Source organism: Elephantulus edwardii, unplaced genomic scaffold (assembly GCF_000299155.1).
Source record: "Elephantulus edwardii isolate Elephantulus edwardi_28Jun2011 unplaced genomic scaffold, EleEdw1.0 scaffold00055, whole genome shotgun sequence".
Classification (NCBI taxonomy): domain Eukaryota; kingdom Metazoa; phylum Chordata; class Mammalia; order Macroscelidea; family Macroscelididae; genus Elephantulus; species Elephantulus edwardii.
The window spans coordinates 15474702-15496463 of record NW_006399805.1 but is presented as its reverse complement, the minus strand read 5'-3'; the positions used below and the strand labels follow the sequence as shown (position 1 = coordinate 15496463).

Genomic DNA, 21762 nt, shown 5'->3' with positions numbered 1-21762 from the left:
CCACATCCTCCCGCCATGTCCACCCGCTGCGCTCCCTTATCTCCCTGCTGGTCCACCCGCCGAGCCGCTGTGTCCATCCGCCTCCTGCAGGGACCTCCTCTTTTATGCTGACCAATTAGAGTACTTTATTTCCAGTTAGAAAAGTAGAGCGTCGTCCAAAATGAGGAGGACCCTTCTGCAGATGGGGGGACACTGTGGCTGCAACAATGGACCTGCGCAGAGTGGAGACAGTGAGAGTGGCTCAGGACACGCAGGGCTCCATCCATGAGCACCAGTAACGGACCAACTAACAGGACAGTATCCCAGCCGTGGTTCCCAGGTGCTGCCGTCTCTCAGGGAGGCCCCGGTTCCGACTGTCCCCTGCTTTCGCCTGCACACTGTGCTCGGGATGTAAGGCAGAGGCTGGTGCGTCCTGGCCACCAGGCTTTTTAGAGACAGCAGGTTAGAGACTTTGCCTGCCGCCCACGTCTCTCCCCTGTGCCTGCACTGTTCCCTGCGCATCCCACCCAGATCAGCGCACAGAGGACACGGCCACTGCTCGGGTCTAAACCTACAGCTGCGGCTTGTTTGACTTGAGAAACAACCACCTGCAGAGGCTGCTGAGGCCTCACAGACCCTGATCTCAAATCCCACCCCACAGCCCGTCGTGGTTAAGACAGCCTGGTACTGGTACAGTGACAGACACATAGATCAATGGAACAGAATTGAGAACCTGGCTATCAGCCCATCTACTTACGCTCAACCGATTTTTGACATGGAGATGAAACCAGTCAAGTGTGGAAACCAAAGTCTCTTTCACAAATGGTGTTGGCAAAATTTGAAAACCATCTGTAGAAAACTCAAGCAAGACCCACACCTCACACCATACACAACACCCAACTCAAGGTTTAAGAACCCAGGAGTTAAACCAACAACTATAAACTTCATCAGAGAAAAGCTTGGAAGAACTCCAGAAGCCCTAATTTACAGTCTTCTAAGCATAATGAAAACCCTACAACCAGAAGAGGATAAAACAGACAAATAGGACATTCTAAGAACTGAATCATTATGCATATATAAAAACCCAAACCCAACAAACTTCTCCAACAGGATAAAAATGAAAGCCAAAGACTGGGGGAAATGTTTGGTAATGCCATATCTGATAAAGAACTCATATCTAAAATTTATAGAATAATCCAGCACCGCAACAAGAAAAAGGTAAACAACTGAATTGCAAAATAGGCATAGACTGTGAACAGACACTTCACCAAAGAAGACAGTCAGATGAAAAGCAAAACCAGGAAAAATGCTCAAAATCCTTCACTATCAGACAGAGATAAATCAAAACAACTATGAGATATCACTTCAGCTCAGAAATAAAAGCAAAAATAAATGAATAAAAATAAAGATAAAAGCATCTCATAAATAAAAGAAAATTCAACAGAGCAGCAAGCAATAAATGCTGACAAGGTTGTGGAGAGACTGGAACCCTTACTCACTGCTGGACTGGTAGGAGTGTAAAATGGTTTAACCACTATAAAAAGTAGTTTGGCGCTTTTGCAAAAGTTGAAAACAGAAGCCCCATTTGACCCCGAAATTGCACTGCTGGGGGAATATGCCCTAAAGAAACCAGAACTGCCACCCAAACATATGCATGCACACCCATGTTTATTGCTTTGTTATTCACAACAGCAAAGATATGGAGACAATCCAAGTGTCCATCAACAAGTGAATGAATAGAAAAACAGTATATTCACACAATGGAATTATATACAGCTCTGAAAAATCAAGAATTTGTGAAACATTACACAACATGTGCGACCTTGAAGGACATTTTGCTAAGTGAAATATCTCAGTCACTAATGGACAAATACTGCCACTTTCTTAAGTAAGACTATTGTAGCGGGGGTTGGGATGAGAATAGGAAAAGAGTGGATAGATAATGAACACTGTATTAGAACACATGAGGCAAAGAACTGTTTAAAAAGGGTATATGATTAGGCATTATATGTAAGAGAATGGTCCAGAATAATAGGTACCTTGTAAAGAGGTCAGGGGGAGGTGTAAGAAGGAGGAAATTGTGCAAAAATGAGTGGATATTTTTTAAAAAGGAAGTGAACGGGAGGAAGGAAGATGGAGGAAAATGTGCAGCAATGAATGAAAATCCAACTTTTCTTTTAACTTTCATTAAAATCACAACTAAAATTTTAAAAAACAATACAAAATAAATAAATGGAAAAACCACCCCAAGTTTGTTGTTGTTAGATGCCGTCTAGTAGTCTGGGATTTGGTGACTCTATGAACAACAGACCGGAGCCTTGCCCTGTCAGGCACACAGTTTAGGGGCCGTCTAGTTGAACATAACTCACAGAGACCTAAGAACAGTAGACCTGCACCCTACTTTGTCCTGTGACTTTCTCACAAGCTCTGACACAGAGTTTAGTCTTGGGGGAATCAGGGTCCACGTTGGATAGACAAGAAGTCAGGAAAGAAACAGCAGAAGGCTTCAAGTAGCTGGCTCAACCTGAACATCCCGCCCAAAGCAGATAGAACTCACTTCCCCAACCCCAGAAGGGTCCCGCTTTCCCAGCAGGCCTGGCTGCAGTGATGGACAGGGAAGAGGCCCTGGGCTCATGCTCGCATCAAGCTGCGTGCACGTGGGAGCACTCCCTCTGGTCCTTCCGCAAACTTTGAAGTAGCAGAAGCTCAGTCTAACCTGCAGGGCCACGATGGATCTCGGATGAATGCTCCTGGGGACATTCTAGAAAATGAGAGAATCCATCTCTCCCCAACAGGGCGGATCAAAGCCCAGTGCCCTCACAGGGATCCCACGCCTGCAGCTCTGAGAAGGAAGATGGACTGCTTATCTTACCAGCAATAAATCAAATCCAGCCCTCAAGACATCAGCCTCCAAGTTCAAGGGAAACAGCCTGGATTCCAGCAGAGAGAAACCTGTACCTAAGCAACCCTGAGGAACTTGTCCACAATGAAGCCTTTAGTGTCCTTCTCTTTTTAGGACGATTTCATGGTGCTTAACCTTGACATTCCAGAGAATAGGGTCCTGTAGCCTCGGCACCAGCAGTTCACTCTTTCAAGTATTTGTTTATGACCGAGAAGTTCACAAAGGATGATCCTCTGTCGATTCTCCTATACATGTAGATATATTTATTTGTCGTTGTCGTTAGGTGCAGGTGAGCCAAGTACTACTCATAGCGACCCCATGAATAAGAGATCTGAATGCTGTCCTGTTCTGTGCCGTCCTCACAGTCTCTGACACGCTCAAGCCCAGTGCTGAAGTCACTGGATCAATCCACCTGGTTGAGGGTCCTCCTGTCCTTCACTGACCCTCCACCTTTCCAAGCATGAAGTCCCTTACCAAGGAATAGCCTCTCCCAGCAACAAGCCCAAAATATGAGACAACATTTCATCAGCCTTGCCTCCAAGGAGCACTCGGTCTGCACCTTCTCTAAGACATACCTGTTATCATTTTGCCAGACTATGGAATCTTCAGCACTCTTCTCCAACATCACAGTTCAAAGGCATCAATTCTTTTGTCATCCGTAGTTACCATCCAGCTCTCAGATGCTTAGCAAGTGACTGAAAAGATCATGGTCAGAATCAGGCACATCTTAGTCCTCAGACCAACATCATTGCTCCTCAGTAATTTGGAGAGGTCCCTGACTACACGCTTTCACAGTGTCATACGTCTCCTGATCTCCTTACTACTGATAACAAGGGTATTGACTGTGGAGCCAAGCAAGATGAAATCCTTGATTGTCTCAATCCTTTTTCTGTCCATCATGATATTGTCTGTTGGTCCAGTGGCTAAGATTTTTGTCTTCTTGATGTTGAAATGCAACCTGTATTGAAGGCTGAGGTGTTTAACCTTCTATAGCAAGTGCTTCAAGCCTTCCTCACTTTGAGCAAGCAAGGTGTGTCATCTGTACAACAAAGGTTACTGATGAGTCTTCTAATCTTGATGCTGTATTTTTCTTCATTGAGTCCATTTCCCAAACAATTTGCTCAGCATACAGATTAACTAGGTATGGATAAAGGCTACCACCCTGATGCACACCTTTCCTGATTTTCAACCATGCGGTCCTCTCCCTTGCTCTGTTCACAGAACATCCTGTTAGTTTAGGTACAGGTTTCACGTGGGCTCAGTCAAGTGCTCTGGAATTCCCATTCTTCTCAAGTTTAGCCATGATTTTTTATGATTCATGTAGTCAAATGCCTTTTCATGGTCAATAGAGTACAAGTATACCTGTGTGCCTTATATAATAAATGCATTTACAGCATATGTTGTTGTTGTGTGCCGTTCAGTTGGGACTGACCCATAGCTGACCCTCAGTGGCAGTTAATCACAGGAGAGGAGATTGTCCACCCTTCTCCCTCTGAGCTGTTGGATTCAATCTGCATGCCTCTGGGATTGCAGTGCAGCTTCTTACCACTCGCATGTGGGAGCTCTGGTGGCCTACTGGTCAGAAGTGACACTGCAATCCCAAAGGTGTCAATTCCCCAGACGCTCTGTGGAAGGAGGAGCGATCTCCTCCCATGTGTTCTTCTGCCTCCGAAAACCCACTGCAGGGTCATCTCTGGGTCTGTTCTGACTTGACGGCACATAACAAACCCATATACTCGCAGCCAGAGCAAGAGCTCTGGGGGCCGAGCGGTAAGACGCTGCACTGCCAAACCAGACGTAAGTGGTTCAAATCCACCAGCCACTCCATGAGAGAAAGATGATCAATCAACCAATCATCTGCCATGTGACCTATTGCCTCTGAAAACTCATTGGAAGGTCAGCTATGGGTCGGTTCTGACTGACAGCCTGACAGAGCACAAGCGCAAACACATACACACACACACACGGAAAGAGATCAATGCCATCTGCTTTCTTAAAAAGCAGACAAACAAGAAATAAGCTGTTTGGCTTCCTGTTATCGTCAGGGAGATGATTAGCCAGGAAATGTTGGCACTACCACAAGCACCAGACTGAGGAAACCAAATCACAGGCTGTCAGTCAAACAGGTAAGTGGACTGGGCTGTCTGCATTATCCAGGGATGGAGAAGAAGGGGAAGAAACGCCGGATGTGCTGATGCTGTGAGCTGCACGGGTCACCACGGCAACCACCCACACCGCGGGAGTGGCCCTGGCACAGAGAGATGTGTGTCGGGCTGCCAACTGAGTGATTTCAAATCCACCAGCTGCTCCGCGGAGAAGATAAAGATCTGCAGCCTGGAAAAACCAATGAGGGGCTGAAAACCGGTGCCAGGACCAACGTGATGGGACTGAGTGGGTGGGCTCAACTACATAAAGTTATTTAAACTCATATTATTACTAATAATCACAGTTAAGCAAAATTGAAACGTAGCTTCCTAGCTGCCTTAACTGCATTTCAAGTGATCAACACAGGAGGATGTCAGAATTGTATCCTTCCAACCTTGAAGCTGCTGATCAAATAATCCAGGAAACTGGACTCTATGAAGAAGAAATCAGTGGTATCAGGATTGGAGGAAGCCTCACCAACAACCTGCTCTATGGAGGTACACAGCCTTGCTTGGGGAAAGTAAAGAGGAGTTTCATTTAATGAAGGAGATTACAAATTATAACCTTCAATATGACCTTTTCCCCAGTGCCACAGCTCTACCTGGGACACTTCAGATGGGCCCCCACAGGAGAAGCGGAGCTGAGCATAGGAGCATCCACTCCAACGCCAGGCCCAGTGAAGACGGAGGAGTGAAGACGGGACGCAGGAGCTGTGCAATCTCTCTCAATCGCCTTCTCTCCCCCCACCCCCTTCCCTCTCTCCCTTCCTCTCTGTCTGTCTCCCTGTCTCTCTTCATATCTCATTCTCTTTCCCTCACTCCCGTCTCTTCCTCCCTTACTCTCTCTGTATCTCTCTCTTCCTCCCTCTCTCTCCTTCCTTCTCTGTGTCTATTTATCTCTCCCTCTCTGTCTCTTTCTCATGCTGTAGTTTCCCTCCCTCCCTCTCCTCCTCCTTGTCCCCCGTCCCTCTCTCTCCCCCTCCTTGCCTCTCTTTCTCTCTCTCAGCTTCCCTGCTGTTTCTTCTCCGCTGTGGCATCACTGTGGCTGCCAGGTACGTTCTCTGGCACATGCTAACTTATTAGTAAATGGTTGTGAATGGAATAACTTAAACACCCACCATGTTTTACATGAAGAACTTTAAATATTTCCACCTACTCTAAGCAGGACATGCTACTGATAAAACTGCCATGCTGAGGAAAAAAAAAAATCTCCTTTTCCTCGGTTTTCCTATCCTGAGGCCTTGAGCTGACATGTGTGAGGACCGGGCCTGCTTCCATGGATACCAGACTGCGCAACAGCCAGCAGCCCAATTTATCAACCTCAACTCAAGACTTCTCCACACATATCGCATAAGGCTGTAGGCAACAACCTACTGACAAAAGTGGAGGTCCAACGCAATGCTTCTACTCAAGGTGTCCCCCCTAAGACGGCCTCCTGCATGCGATCCACATTTCAGCCAAGCAGGGAGGCATTTAAGGTTTCAGATACTTGGAACACAGGAGAGAGGAGTCAGCAGCGCTACTGTCAAGGAAAAGCCTTATGCTGTGGATGGCGATGACCCTCTGTGTATGTGGGGCAGAGAAGCAACTAGAGTCTAACCTCTATATGCAATGAGAAGGCAGAGGGGGCCAGACACACTGAGTAACAGATAGTCCTGTGCTGTGTGGGAATCTGACCAGGGGATGGCAGTGCAGGGGAGCTGACCAGTGGGGCTGACTGGAGGAGGAGCTGACCAGTGGACCTGGCTCCAGGAGGAGCTGACCAGTGGGGTCTGTCTGGAGGAGGGGCTGACCAGTGAACCTGGCTCCAGGAGGAGCTGACCAGTGGGGTCTGTCTGGAGGAGGGGCTGACCAATGGACCTGGCTCCAGGAGGAGCTGACCAGTGGGAGCTGACTGGAGGAGGAGCTGACCAGTGGGTCTGTGGAGGAGGGGCTGACCAGTGGACCTGACTCCAGGAGGAGCTGACCAGCGGGTCGGTCTGGAGCGGCTGACCAGTGGACCTGGCTGGAGAAGCCATGTGTTCATGGGAACTCACAGTAGGCACAGCCGTAGACCTCAGTGCGCAGCCCGATGCGGCCCTCGGCGTTCCAGTCCAGCGGCACCAGACGCACATATCGCGCGGTCACAGGGTGCTGCAAGTCATGCCTGACCACACCATCTGAGTTGACATTCCCAGGAAAGGCCTGTGGAAAAACAGAGGGCAGACATTAGGAAAACAGTAAGGTTGGATGTGAGCTCACTTCACCAGCCAAAACCAATCCAGATCTCACACCCAGCAGCAAGAGTTCACACTCTCCAAGCCCTGTGAGGTCTGAATTCAGCTTTTACAGCCCTTCACTGAAAACAAGCCCACATCCAGGTGGGGGAAGACATGGTTAAATTGTTGCTATATGCAGATGATAGGTGGTCTACACAGAAAACCCCAAGGAATCAACAAAAACCCTGTTAGCGCTTGTGGACCAATTTAGTATGGTGGCTGGATACAAGATCAATATCCACAGTCAATGGGATTCCTCTGCAGTAACAAAGAAAACCAAGAAACAATATCATTTACAATAGCCAAACACAAATTGAGATACTTGAGAATAAACCTAACAAGAGGCACAAAAGATCTGTACAGAGAAAACTACAGAACATTTCTGTGAAAAAACAATAAAAGACCTAAATAAATGGGAAAATGTTCCCTGTTCATGGATAAGAAGACTCAATACTGTGAAAATGACAGTCCTACCAAAAGCAATCTACATGTTCAAAATAATCCCAATACAAATACCAAATTCACTTTTCAAGGAAATTAAAAGAGAAATTGTCAAGTTTATTTGGAGTGGGAAGAGACCCCAAATAAACAAAGCACTTTTCAGGGGGAAAAATGATGTGGGAGGCATAACACTCCCTGACCTCAAAACCTTCTACATAGCAGCAGTAACCAAAACAGCATGGTTCCTGTAAAATGATGGGCACATAATGCCATATAATGACAATGGAACAGAATTGAGAATCCAGAAATGGAGTTATCTCTTTACGGTCAACTGATATTCAACAAGGAAACAAAATGTATCAAATGGGGAAACAAAACCATCTTCAAAAAATGGTGCTGGCAAAACTGAACTAGTGCTACCCTTGAAAGTTGAAACAGGATCTACATCTCACACTATATAAAAAAAAATCAACTCAAGTTGGATCAGATACCCAGGAGTAAAGCCTAAAACCATAAAGTTTATAAAAGACAAACCAGGACCAAGCTTAAAAGGCCTAGTCTATGGCATAAAGAGGTTAAAAATACAGTGAGCAATTAACAACCTGGAGAGGCTAAAATGAATGAAAGGGACTGTCTAAGTCCCTCTGCTCATCTAAGGCACAAACAGAGACTCGTGGACCAATGTTCATAGCAGTGCTATTTCATCATTGCAAGAACATGGACACAGTCCAAGTGTCTAACTACAATCTAACGGATTGAAAGTGAGGGCAAATTTGCACAATGGAATACTACGCAGCATCCTGCAGGAGCAATGATTTTGAAAATCAACACCCAACTTGGGAGGGACTAGAGAGCACTGTGCTGTGTGAACTAACTCAGTCCCATAAGGATAAATACTATACAAGACCATTACTGTAGAAATAGGAAGATAACTAGTAAAACATGTTTGAGGATACAATGTGGGGAGGGGAGAGCAGAGGTGTGAGGATGGGAAGAGGGGTGATCACAGGGTCACAGAGTTTGATGGGTAGAGGGAGGGGTGGGTAAAGGAAATGAGAAAGATCTGGTGTTATAAAACAATGTATACAAACTTTGTACGTAAAGCAGTATAAAATAAAAATTTTATTTAAGAAAAAATCCCAAATAAACTTTTTCCAATAAGGTGAGAAGAAAATCTATTAACTGGGAAATAAACCTTTGACAATACCTTTCATACAAGGGTCGTATATCTCAAGTTTACAGAATCCTACAGGGCCTGCACAAGAAAAAGACTGATAACACAATTACAATATGGGCAAAAGTCATGGACAGACTTTTCACAGAGTAAGACATTCAGATGACCAACAGACACATGAAGAAATGCTCAAAATCTTTAGCAATGAGAAAGATTGAAATAAAAACTTCAATGAGGTAACATCTCACCCCAGCAGCAGTGGCAAAGTTTAGCAGGGCAACAAGTAGTAAATGCTGGAGAGGATGTGGAGAGGTGGGAGCTCTCATAGACTGTTGGCAGTTACAGTTGGCAGGACTGTAAAATGGTACAACCACTCTGGAAGGCAGTTTGGCATTTCCTCAAAAACTTGAACATACAAACTCCATATGACCCAGTTATTCCACTGCTTAGAATATACCCGAGAGAATGAGACCTGAAGCACAAACGGAGACTTGTACACCCATACTCATAGCAGCATTATTCACCATCAGAGAACATGGAAACAGCTTCTAAGTCCAACCACAAGAAAAAGGATTGAGACACTATAATACATTCACACGATGGAATACTATTCAGCACCAGGAGCAATGCTTTAGTAAGTTACAACCCAACTTGGGAGGACTGGAGAGCATTATGCTGAGTGAGTGAACTCAGTCCCAAAAGGACAAATACCACATAAAACTATTTTTGCTGAATGAGTATGAGGATCTAAGAGCGGAAGGCTGGGAGCAGAGGGGTGAGGATGGGTGGGGGTGAAGGATGGTTAATCATAGGGTCCCACAATTTGATGTCAGGGGGGAGTGAAGGAAATGGGAAAGATAGGTGTGAGAAACAATGTATAAGAACTTTATGTAAATAAACCAGTATTTTCTAAAAAAAAAAACAACACACCAAAACAACAACAAAACCTCGGTTCAAAACCGCCAGATGCTCCGCTGGAGGAGGGGCAACCTCCCGCCGTGCCAGTCGGATCTGACTCGATGGTACACCAGAAGGAAAGAAAAAGAAATAAATAAAAACTTGAAAAACCCAAAACTTAATGCATGGGGGTGCTGTACGAAACACAATGTGAATGAAGAACAGTGTGATAGGAAACCAGTAAAAAAATAATTTAAAAATGTATAAATAAAAAGAAACTCAGATTTACGTGAGAAGCTTCCCCATGTTCTCAGGAGCCCTTTCAGTGACATAAATGCACCAACAGGTTGAGATGGGACCCTCTGCAGCACCCAGTGGAACAGTCAAACCCCCAAACCAAACAGCCCAGGCCAGTCGAGTCGAGGGGCCTCACAGTGACCCTGGAAGGAGCTGAACTTCCCTGTGGGGAACGGGCTTCCAGGCTCTGGTACCAGGTGCCCCAGCTTTGTCCCCGCCACTGCTGATGGGTCCAGACCTGGGCCTTTTGGTTGGCTACAGAACACTTCAGCCACAGCACTACCTGGCACTTTCAAAATACATTTCAACCATGATTCCAAACGTGCTGCATGTGAACCACACAATCAGGTTTTTAAAATGCAGTCCTCTCCCTCTCTGAAAATCATCTGTCCTGACGCTGTGAGGCCTCTCCTGACCAGAGTTGCTTATCAGTTCAGAGCTTGCCCCGTTTCCATGGCAATGGAAGATGGGGGTCAGGGGTCTCCGGAGGCTCTTTCTTCTGAGGGACACCTTTGACTCTATGTAAATGCTACCCTGATTTGAAAGTTGTGTATTCATTAAATGTCCATCAATTTCTATTACTGGCTTAATGTAATTTGTATGTTTGTCTGTTTTAATACAGTGTTGTAAAGAGATACATTTTGTACTGGAATATACAATTTAACACAGTACTGACATAATAGTAATTTCATCTTCTTCCCTCTCAGTACAGAACTTTTTGGCCCCAAGAATAAGTTCTCATTAATCATATTTTATTTAGAAATTTCATACTGTCTTTTCTTTCCCTTTTTTCTGAGCACAGAACAAATGGATATTCCTTGGATGTTGTGCTGTTGTAAAGTGCAGCCATAAAGAGTATGACTCACTGCAACCCTGTGAACAACAGACCTGCAGCCTGACCTGTCCTGACCGACCTGCAGCCTGACCTGTCCTGAGCGATCCTCGTGATAACAACAGACCTGCAGCCTGACCTGTCCTGACAGATCTGCAGCCTGTCCTGTCCTGACAGACCTGCAGCCTGACCTGTCCTGACCGACCTGCAGCCTGTCCTGAGCGATCCTCGTGATAACAACAGACCTGCAGCCTGACCTGTCCTGACTGACCTGCAGCCTGTCCTGAGCAATCCTCATGGTAATAGACCTGCAGCCTGACCTGTCCTGTCCTGACAGACCTGCAGCCTGACCTGTCCTGAGCGATCCTCACAGTCTCGGGCACCCTTGAGCCCACTGCTGCAGTCACTGTGGTGTCAATTCATCCCACTGGGAGTCTTGTTCTCTTTTACCCTCAACTTGTCCAAGCAGCATGTCCCTTTCCAAGGAATATCTCCTGGCCACATGCCCGAGGTATGTGAGATGAATACTTTTCTCCACGGAGCACTCTGGTTGCACTTTCTCTTTGGCAGTCCGTAGGATATTCAGCACTCTTCTCCAACACCATGAGGGTCGTTAACTTGGCAAACATCTATAAGTTCTGTATTTCCTGACTGGGGGAGCACTAGAGCTGCCATTATGTAAAGCCAGATGAGAGCAACCCCCCCACAGAAGGGCAGAATCGTGTGTGGGGCTGTTCTTCTGAGGTTTCTCTGGGTGGGCATGGACCTCGGGTTTTCTGCTGAGAGCATTAAGCATTACGATGGATAAAGGATCTCCTGTCTTTGGTAGAAACATAGAAATTATGTAAAAGGTTTAGTAAAGCAGTAAGTTACCTGCTCAGAGAAGACACACTTAGTATTCTTGTGTCGGTCCATGGAGCAAATCATGTCCTCTGACCCATGTGTCACCTTGTCTAGGTCTCAACTCCTGGGATTGTGGGATTGTCAGATTGTCCTGCATGTTATCATCTGGTGTAATTACCCTCATTTTGTGATGTGGTAAATTCTAGCCTCTGCTCGTGGCTAGTGATGCAGGATTAGATTATGTCAGGGCAGATCAGTTTATACTTATTATGCTAATTAGGAAGGGTTAGAGAGAGAACCAACATTCCAATTCAGTCACAGCCCCAATTCCATGTAAGAGCAGTTTCCTTGGGAGTCAGCCCATATCATCTTTCATCTTACCAGGGACAAAAGGAAAAAGAAGCAAGCAAAGTGGGAGAGGCCTCCATATCACCAAGGAGCAATATGTGCTCTTTGGAACTGGGGTCCCTGTTGTGATCCAAGAAGAAACTGATCCCAGGACACACAGAGCTCTTTAGGGGGTCTCAGGCCCACAGATGCTGAAAGAGAGAAGGGGGAGAGGAAATACAAGAGGGGAGAGACATCCCTCCAGATCTCACAGAGGGACAGAACCTTCCCATGGAGCTAATGCATTGAATTTGGACTTCTACCCTCTGACACTGTGAGGGAATAGATTTCTGTTACAGGCACTCAGTGTGGCATTACTGTTAAAGCAGCACTAGATAATTGGAGCTCTGGGGCACAGTCTGTAGTGGGTTGCACTACTAACTGCATGTCTGGATGTTCAAATCCCCCAATGGCTCCAAGGGAGAAAGGCCAGCAGTTTCCACCCACTGTGGTTTACAATCTTGGAAACCCAGTGGAGAGGACTGGGAAAGTGGGGACAAGATGCTGCAACGTGGAACTGGCTCCTCCATCAGGGAGGGTGGTAAAGAGAGAAACACACAGAGAATAAGCGAAGACTGGCCCTTCTCCAAAAGTCACAGCTCAAGACGTTGTGGTTTTGTCTGTCAGGATTTCACTTAAATATCCAAATATATTGAGATGCAGCACACCAACCTAGTTGAAGTTTTTAATATTCTGAAACAACAGTGGATGCATTATCCATGTCCTTCTTGCATGAAAAATTGTACATATGTCTCTTCTAAATCCCTGCATTTGGAAAAGTTAAGGAACATAAATGAAAGTGGAATCACCGACATCTAACATTTATGTGATTTTGTTATTTAAAGTTTGCTGGATGTGTGTGTTTATGAGTGTGCGCTTTGTGCACTGTAAGAGACTCACCATTACAGAGTTTAAATAACTTAAATGCATGAGGGACAAACCAGCAACCAATTCATAACCTTCCCACCTCCACTGCACCCTTGTCTAACCAAGAACCTTCCAGGTGAGAGTAAAGAATTTCCCATTGAGACGCTGTGGACGAATTTCTAACAACACAGCTAAAGTTACAGGAGTAACCAAACTAGAGCTTGGTTAGTCTAAGACATGATTCTTGAATTGGGCAACACACAGCATGAGGTCAAGCACTGGTAAAGAAATGGAGTTGAACTGGGGCTTTTATAGGATGTTGCCATTAGGTGTTGTTTACTCACAACAACTCTATGAACAACGTATCTGACTCTTTCCCTATCCTGTGCCACCACCATCATCTCTGATACACTGGGGCCCATTGCTACAGTCACTGTGTCAATCCACCTTGTTGAGGGTCTTCCTCTCTTTTGCTGACCCTCCACTGTTCCCATCATGGAAATCGGGAAAGCCCAGGTGGGTCTAATCAGTCCTTCAGAGATTCATCATCCCTTGAAGCTCTCTCTTCTTTGGAAATGCAGTTTGGCTGAGAATATGAACAGTGTGGGCTTCTAGGTGGTGAGGTGGTGTTTGGCCTGGGATGCAGGGGCTAAGGAGACAGGATGTTAGTTAAATATCTAAAGAAAAGCAAGTGGTTTCCTCTAAAAGTGAGGTGACTTATTGTCTGTTCTCTCTCCAATGGGTTCAGGCTCCATTCACTTCCTAGGGCAGAAACAGTGTCCTCAGTCTCACATTTGGGTTTTAGTGTCCACAGCACACATACAATTTATTCTTATTTTTTATTTATTATGGAATTATAAATGTGTCAGATAGTTTCTATTATAACGCATGGTTGCCTTCCACCTGCTGTTGAGTCTGTCCATTCTCTCCTCTCACTGCCAACAAGCTGGGCCCATCCTGTCCTCCATCACTGGGGCATCGGAGGCTATAAAGCGCAGGTGATGAGGTTGTCTGTCTTTCTCCCACAGAGAAGCTGACAGTGTGGAATCACCGGAGAGGAGTGACATTGAGTTAGCACAGCGACTCTCTGTGGGTGAGGCCATCAGTGCCCCTTGTCTAGTCATTAGAGGTTTTCTTCTTTGTTTATATTCTCAAATTTTGATATCATGCTTCTTCTCAGATGTTTTCTCATGACAGATATGTGCTAAAGATAATCTCATCCTCACGCTGAGTTCAGAGACTGTCAACTTCTGACATCAACTGAAGACAACACAGCCACTAGGCGTCATAACTGTGGAAGAGCGTGTCATACGCCCTGTGCTGTTAGCTGGCATTTGATTGGTTCCCTCACACGATAACCCCATGCAGAGCAGACGGAGATGCTGCCCAGCCCAGCGTCATCTTCAAGGTCATCAATAAACTGGAGTCCACTGTTGTGACCATTGTGTATTTCAAGTGTCATAGCCGACGGTGTTCTGCTTTGATCCATTGCACTCTCACTGGCTAACTTTTGGGGAGTAAATCATCTGATTCTTCTTCCTGGTGAGTATTAGTTTCAAGTTCTGCTGAAACCTGTCCACAACGGGGAGTCCTGCTGTTGTTTTAAATGCAGTGCCATAGTTTCCAGTGTCACAGTAACACACAAGCCACCACAGTCCGTATGACAAAGTGACAAGTGAGTGGTAGCAGAAAATCTCTGAAACTTGTAATTTCCCAAACTGAAGATAAACCTGCAGGTATTTAAATTATGGGCATGCGAGAACAACCAGTGCTTTGATAAAGAAACCTTGAAGATGCTGTCATTTAAGTTAACATGACCCCATGTAAGCACTGGGTTGGTCTTAAGATCATTTGAGAGATGTCTTATGAAGGGATAGACCAGCAGAGGAATGCTGAGAAGTGGAGGGAGAGAGAAAAGGTGTCTACGACCTGATGGAGACTCAAGTCAAGTACCACGTCAGAACATCAGAAGCCACCAGAAGCTGGGAGGGAGGCAGGGACTGAGCAATCCCCCTCCCCGAGCCTCAGGAGCAGAAGAAAGAAACACAGCAATGCCCCTACTAGCCCTTTCAGAGCCCCAGAAATACCCAATGTGCAAACCCCTCACTCGGCCCTTCTGCCTCCAGAATGTTGTTTCCAGCCGTGTCGTGACCTTCCTTTGTGGCAGCCACGTGGGGTTCAGCCAGGGCTGTGGCTCACACGGTGTGCAGTTCAGCACCTCCTCATCCGGTCACTGCACCCTCCAGCGGCACAGAGCTATAGGCAGCACTAGGGCAGCGTCGCACATGTCACTGGTCCTTTCCTTAGTGCGGAGTTCCAGGAAACACTCCAGGGAAGGCAGGACAGGAGTGATACAAGCACAGCACCATCTGTTCCATCGATAGTTAACACCTTACTCCATTCTTTAAATAGTATACTTACTGCTTAAAAGCACACTGTACTAAAAGGAAAGGTAGATGTTCACTTACTGGCGTCCTAACTCGAATGCAGGCTCGGGAGACAGTGATATATATGCTGCTTTACCATTATGATGATGGGGGTAACATTTATGTACCATGAGGTGCACAGTTCTGAGGGACTATCTGAACACTTTTGAGTAATCAGTTCACCCATGTAAGCCACAACCTCTATTACAAGAAAGAACATCTTCACCACTCCAGACATTTCCCTGAACAGCCATCTCAGTCAACGTCCTCGCCTGTCAACAGCATCAGGCAGCCAAAGCCACTACTCTTCCGATGTTTATCCCCGTAGACTCACTATGCTGTCTTGCACATTCTATAACTGTGATTAAACCTCACTGGTGTTTTGCAGTTAGAATAACGTTGCAGAAATGCCCCTACGGTTATGGCTATCCGAGTTTACATTTATGAAGTAGTATCTCATGGTATGGAAGTATTTCTCACGTTGCTAGCTGTTACTGAGTTGAATACAGTGCACACTGACCTTACGAACAACAGACCTGAACGATAATCCAGCCTCACAGTCTCGGACACGCTCCAGCCCACTGTAACAGTCACTACGACAACTTCTCTCGCCGAAGGTCTTTATCTCTCTCTCTGACCTTCCGCCTTTCCCAACATGATGTCTTTTATCAAAGCCTGGCCCGTCTCGACAACGTGCCCCAAGTATGTGAGACAAAATGTCACCAGTCTCGCCTCTACAGAACATCTTGGTTGCACTCCCTCTAGGATGGATGGATATGTTTGCTTTTTTGGAAGTTCATGGGATATTTAGAACCTTCTCCAACATCATAGCTCCAAGGCTTCAATTCTTCTGTCACACTTCTAGTTCTCTCTACCCAACATTCAGATGTGCAGAAGCAATTGAAAAATGACTACTTGAATCAGGCACGTTGTAGTCTGTAAGCGGACCTCATTGCTCTTTAACAGTTCGGAGAGATCCTTGCCAGCAGATGTTCCCAATTCAACATCCCTTCTGATGTCTTGACTGCTACTCCCATGGGCTTCACTGAAGGCATTGTCTGAGGGAAAAAGGCTCCAGGAACTCAACTGGACAAAATACCAGTTGAGTTGTTTCCACAAACGTATGCTACAGTGGAAGCACTCAACTCTGTGCCAAGCAGAGGCTTGGTAAGGTGGAGGGTGAGCCTAAAAGGCGAACTGACACCGTGGCAGCAAGAAGGGCCACAGATGTACCAACCAGCACAAGGCAGGTTTCCTTCTAACTTACAAAGGGCTGCTATGAGCTGGAAGCAGTATGGCTGACTGCACCTACAAAAATACCACACTATTACTCAATAAACACCAACAAAATGAAACCAAAATACAGTCTTTCCTAGTGGTATTATGTACACAAATTTGGTTTCTGGGCTCCTGGCACCCACACAGATGGAAGCACTGTCAGCTGCAAGATGCATCTTGTCTGTAAGAATAAAATGGAGCCAGTTGTTGGCGGGAGCCCTGATTCCTGGAACTGAGCCTGGAGAGAAATCTCTCAGTGGGCACGCACGTAAAAGAAACCACTTCCCACAATGAACAAAGTCTTCAAAGCCGTCTCTCTATAAAACCACCCACAAACCTCACACAGCATTTCCCCACAATGTAATTGGCTGGAAAAACGTCCAAGTTTGATTCAGTAAGCACAGCTTTATACGGCAGCCTCAATTCCCAGCGCTGGTCCACCCTGCTGCCTGCCTGGTAAGGAGACAGCTGAGAGGATGGAGAGGACGACGGGATGGGCTCCAAGCCACAGGCTGTGCCCCCCACATGGAGCTTCTCCAGAGGTCCTGACAAGGGCTCTGCTGGGGCACCTGTGGGAACACTCCCCAGAAGTGCTGGGGTACCCGTCCCCAGAATGCATCCAGAGGCTCCAGAAGTCACAGGTTAGTGGGCAGGACCAGGGGAATGGACCACCAGATTCATTTGTAAATTTCATTCAAATCCCAATTGTTGTTGTTGTTGATTGCCTCTGAGTTGAACACCACTCATAATGACCCTAAGAACAAAAGGCCCGAAGCCTCTCTACAACTATGGACATTTATCAAGTTCATAGAGTTTCTGGAGCCAAGTTGTTTAGGAAGTGGATGCCACTCCTGCTTCCAAACCTTTCATAATATGCTGTTGTTGTCATGTGCCGTTGAGTCACCTGTGATGTATAGTGACTATATGTACAGTAGCTCTGAACCCTTCCCTGTCCTGAACCAATCTCACTAATTCTGACACACCAACCCCCATCGCCCCAGTCACTGTGTCAATCCATCCCATCAGGGGTCTTCTTCTCCTGCGGTGTCCCTCTACCCTTCTAAGCATGATGTCCTTCTCCAAGGACTGGTCTCTCCTGGCCACGTGCCCAAGCTAAATGAGGCAGAGCTTCAAAATCCTGGCCTCCAAGGGGAGACTTGATTTCACTCTGTCCAAGACAGACCTAATTGTTTTCTTGGCAGTCCTATCACAATAAGTTTTAAAAAAGAAAGCTGGTAAAAAAGACCATCAGACCGACAAAACTCTGAAGACTTGTATTGAAAGAGGACCAGCAAAGGCAAAGGGCATTAACATCAGTGATTCTTGTCTTTTCAAAATTTGAAATTGTTGATAATAATAGTTTACACCACAAGACATTATTACTTGTGACATTAAATGCACCCTGTGATTTGAAATTAATACTGTTCTCTCAAAGCTGTATTTTTATATTTTCTTCCATCTTTATATTCTGTAAGTTTATTAATATCCAGTAATAAGTTATTAAGATATAGAAAATGAGCCAAACAACAAAATCAAAACATACAAATAACACAGCCTTTTAAAAGTCTATAGAATTTATTTTTCCAATTTATTTGGAATGAACCTTTTATAGGAGAAACACACCTACTCTTTAAAATTATATTCACCCATTTCTTATCAATATTATTGTTCAGTCCCTTCAGTACAAGACTTCTAAACAAACAGGAAATTCCCCGCTTCTCCCTCTTCTTCTACACTCCTCTGTGTCCTAATAACTTGATTACCGCCGCGTTTTCTTTTGAACCAGCAATCACCAGGATGCCCCTTCTGGGGCTCTGAGCTCTGCTGCTGCCTCCTCCCTGTCAGTGTTCTTCTGCTCACTGCTCTCGGAGCACGGACGTCTCTGCCTGGACGTCTCTGGCTCGATGGGCATCTGGTCAGCACCTTCTTCAGGGTGCCTTTGTTTCCTGTGGTTTTCTAGATGCTGCTTTGCATCTCTGCCTCACAGGTGATGTCATGCAGTCTGTGCTCCAGCCATGAGCTCTTCGAGCTCCAAGCAGAGTCCAGTGTCATCTGGTTCCTGGGCTCCCAGAAGTCCAAGCGTGGGCATCAACTGCTGATTTTTCCTACCAGAACTAAAAGGAGAAGGCCAGGGGCACAGTGACTGGCGTCAACTACTTTCTGGCAGCCCCCTGTGTGGCCTCTGCTGTTCTTAGAGAGGAGGTTACATTCACTGTTGCTAAGAGACCATCCAGGTCACCATTACCATCCAGGTCCTACCTAACCGAGACAAAGAGATGGCGAGGCACTTGGCAAAGCTGGTCACTGTCCACTTGATTCTGCTCAGGTGCACATGTAAATGTGGACTTTCCAGTATTCTAAGTTCCCAAAGGTTTTTGCCCCTAACTGTACCTTTTTTCTAGCCATTTCATAGCAAGTCCCAATTATAAGGGGTTTGTGAGACTCATTTCCAGCCTAGGGTCTAGGCTTTCTTCATTATTTCATTAATGAAACAGTGTGATGGTTTCTGAAGATTTTCCCCTAGTCTCATTTCTCTGCAATATGAAACAAGATATCAATCATATAAAGCTTCAAAACTCACAAATTTCAGGAAATCTCTATTCTAAGTGCAATAAACATATTTTTCCTCCCACAAAAATGTAGATATCGCCAGTGAGCTTGGTCAAAAGAGACATCTTTTTCTTCTTTTTGAAAATTATTCCTCTGGGGCATGCGGTACTATAGTTTTTTTTTTTTTACTTTTCCTGAATTCATTCATCCTATTTGGAATGTAAGTCTACTTATAACAACCGGGGGAAAACCACAGGATTCTCCTACAGTCTATAATATGATAAAATGCAGTCTTTTATACTTACTTCTATCAAGTATGTAAAGTTAGGCCAGCATAGGACAGCAGAGTATTCAGGTTTGCTGTTCATAGGGTCCCTGAGTCATACTTGACAACAGCGCAGGACAATGACAACACGTACATTTACACTTTATTTGGTGCTGGTAAAGCTGTTTAGCTATGTGTTGTTACTGTTAGGTGCCATCGAGTTACCTGTGACTCATAGTGACCCTTTGAACAATACATCTGAACCGTGTCCTGTCCTCAGTCAGTTTCACTGTCTCTGACACAACTGCCCCCGTTACCCCAGTCTCTGTGTGATCCAGGCTCTTCCTCTCCTGCACTGACCCTCCACTCTTACAAGCATGATGTCCTTTTCCAAGGACTGGTCCCTCCTGGTCACATGCCCAAAGTAAGTGAGACAGAGCTTCAAAAATCCTCGCTTCCAGCAAACAATCTGGCTTCACATTCTCCAGGACAGACCTGTTTGTTCTCTTCTACTCTTCTCCAGCACCACAACTCAAAGGCATTAATTCTTCTTTTATCATCCCTGGTCATTGTTCAGCTCTCTGATGCATAACAAGTAACTGAGAAGATCATGACCTTAGTCTCTAGACTGACATCATTGTTCTTTATGACTCTGGAGAGGTCTCTGACTGCAGACCTTCCCAGTGTAATTCATCTATTGATTTCCAGACTGTTGGTGCCAAAAGTGTTGATTGTGGAATTAAGCGAACTGAAAGTGTTAACAATCCCAATCTCTTCTCCACTTATCATGATGCTGCCCACATACCTGCTGGTGAGAATCTTTGTTTTCTTGATGTTGACATGCAATTCCTATTGAAGATCGCAGTCCTTTACCTTCTGCAGCAAATGCTCCAGGACCTCCTCAGTTTCACGAAACAAGGTTGTTATGTGCACACTCTTAATGTCACATTCCTCTTCATAAAGCCTAGTCTCAAGATATGGAAAGAACTTTCACAGAGGAAGATATTCAGAAGGGCAACAGACACATTAAGAAATGCTCAGAATCACTGTGGAGTCCCCAAGCCGCGTGGGATCCATTTGGGCCCTCCAGCCTGCAGCCCTCGGGCCGGGAAAGACCTATCTACACACCAGTTCTACAGGACACTTCACCTCTGCTCAGAAAACATTGCCACTGAACTGAAGAGACATTGGTCACAGAATAAGAAACTGTCAGAAGTAGACATATTTGGATTCACAGAAGCCAAGGAAGCTTCAGATATAAGCTATCTGATCAAGGGCAGGACAATGGGAGATGGATGTTGAAGGTCGTGGGTAAAAGTGGATGGGTATCCTGATGGATGGTGGAGCAGGGAAATAAGTGGGTAAAGACACATGTTTCAAAGGGCAGGTACAACAAGGATACGGATGGTTAATTCCACAATAAGGGATATATCATTTGCTTTTCTGTAAAACACTGGTCTGTCTGATACTTCTCTCAATCTGAATATTCAGATTAAGACAGACTAGGAAGAAGGATTGGCTATCCACTTCTGAAAGAGCAGGCTTCCGAAAACCCTATGTACAACAGAACACATGTAGATTACAGAAAGGGCAACTGAGGTTGAGCTTTCAGGTATGGAAATACAAAGGAAGAGGAACAGTTGTAAGCAGATACTAGTGATTGGGACATGGAATGTGAGAACCATGAATGTAGGAAAACTAGATATTGTTAAGGAAGAAATCGAACATGTAAATATTGACATACTAGGCATTGGGAAGATGAGATGGACTGGCATGGGGCATATTGAGTCAGATAATCACATGATATATTACTCTGGAGATGAAAAGGTGAGGAAAAATGGAGTTGCTTTCATAGTGAAGAAAGCCATTAGCAATGGCTTTTACAGAAAAGTGAAAGATATGTCCCTTATTGTGGAATTAATCATTCATAACATTGTTGTCTCTGCCCTTGGCACCTTCCCTGCTCCACCATCTGCCAGGATACCCATCCACTTTTACCCATTCCCTTCAACATCCATCTCCCATCTTGAAGTACAATATTGTGAGTGACAGGATAATATCCATACGCATACGAGGAAGGAAAGTGAATACCACTATCATTCAGATATATGCACCAACAACTAGAGCCAAGGAAGAAGAAATAGAAGATTTTTACCAACTTTTACAGTTGGAGATCGATCGAACATGCAATCAAGATGCATTGATAATAATGGCTGACTGGA

The 21762-nt window shown here is 45.3% G+C and overlaps 1 protein-coding gene across 1 annotated transcript in view; it reads right to left on the bottom strand.

Annotated features, from left to right (window-relative positions):
- The window catches only part of CNTNAP2 (contactin associated protein-like 2), a 1206610-nt gene that overhangs the window by 940008 nt on the left and 244840 nt on the right, over positions 1-21762 (bottom strand). Inside the window, exon 4 of the mRNA XM_006887275.1 lies at positions 7062-7209. Coding sequence (XP_006887337.1) covers positions 7062-7209 — 148 coding nt within the window. The remainder of the gene's footprint in view (positions 1-7061; positions 7210-21762) is intronic.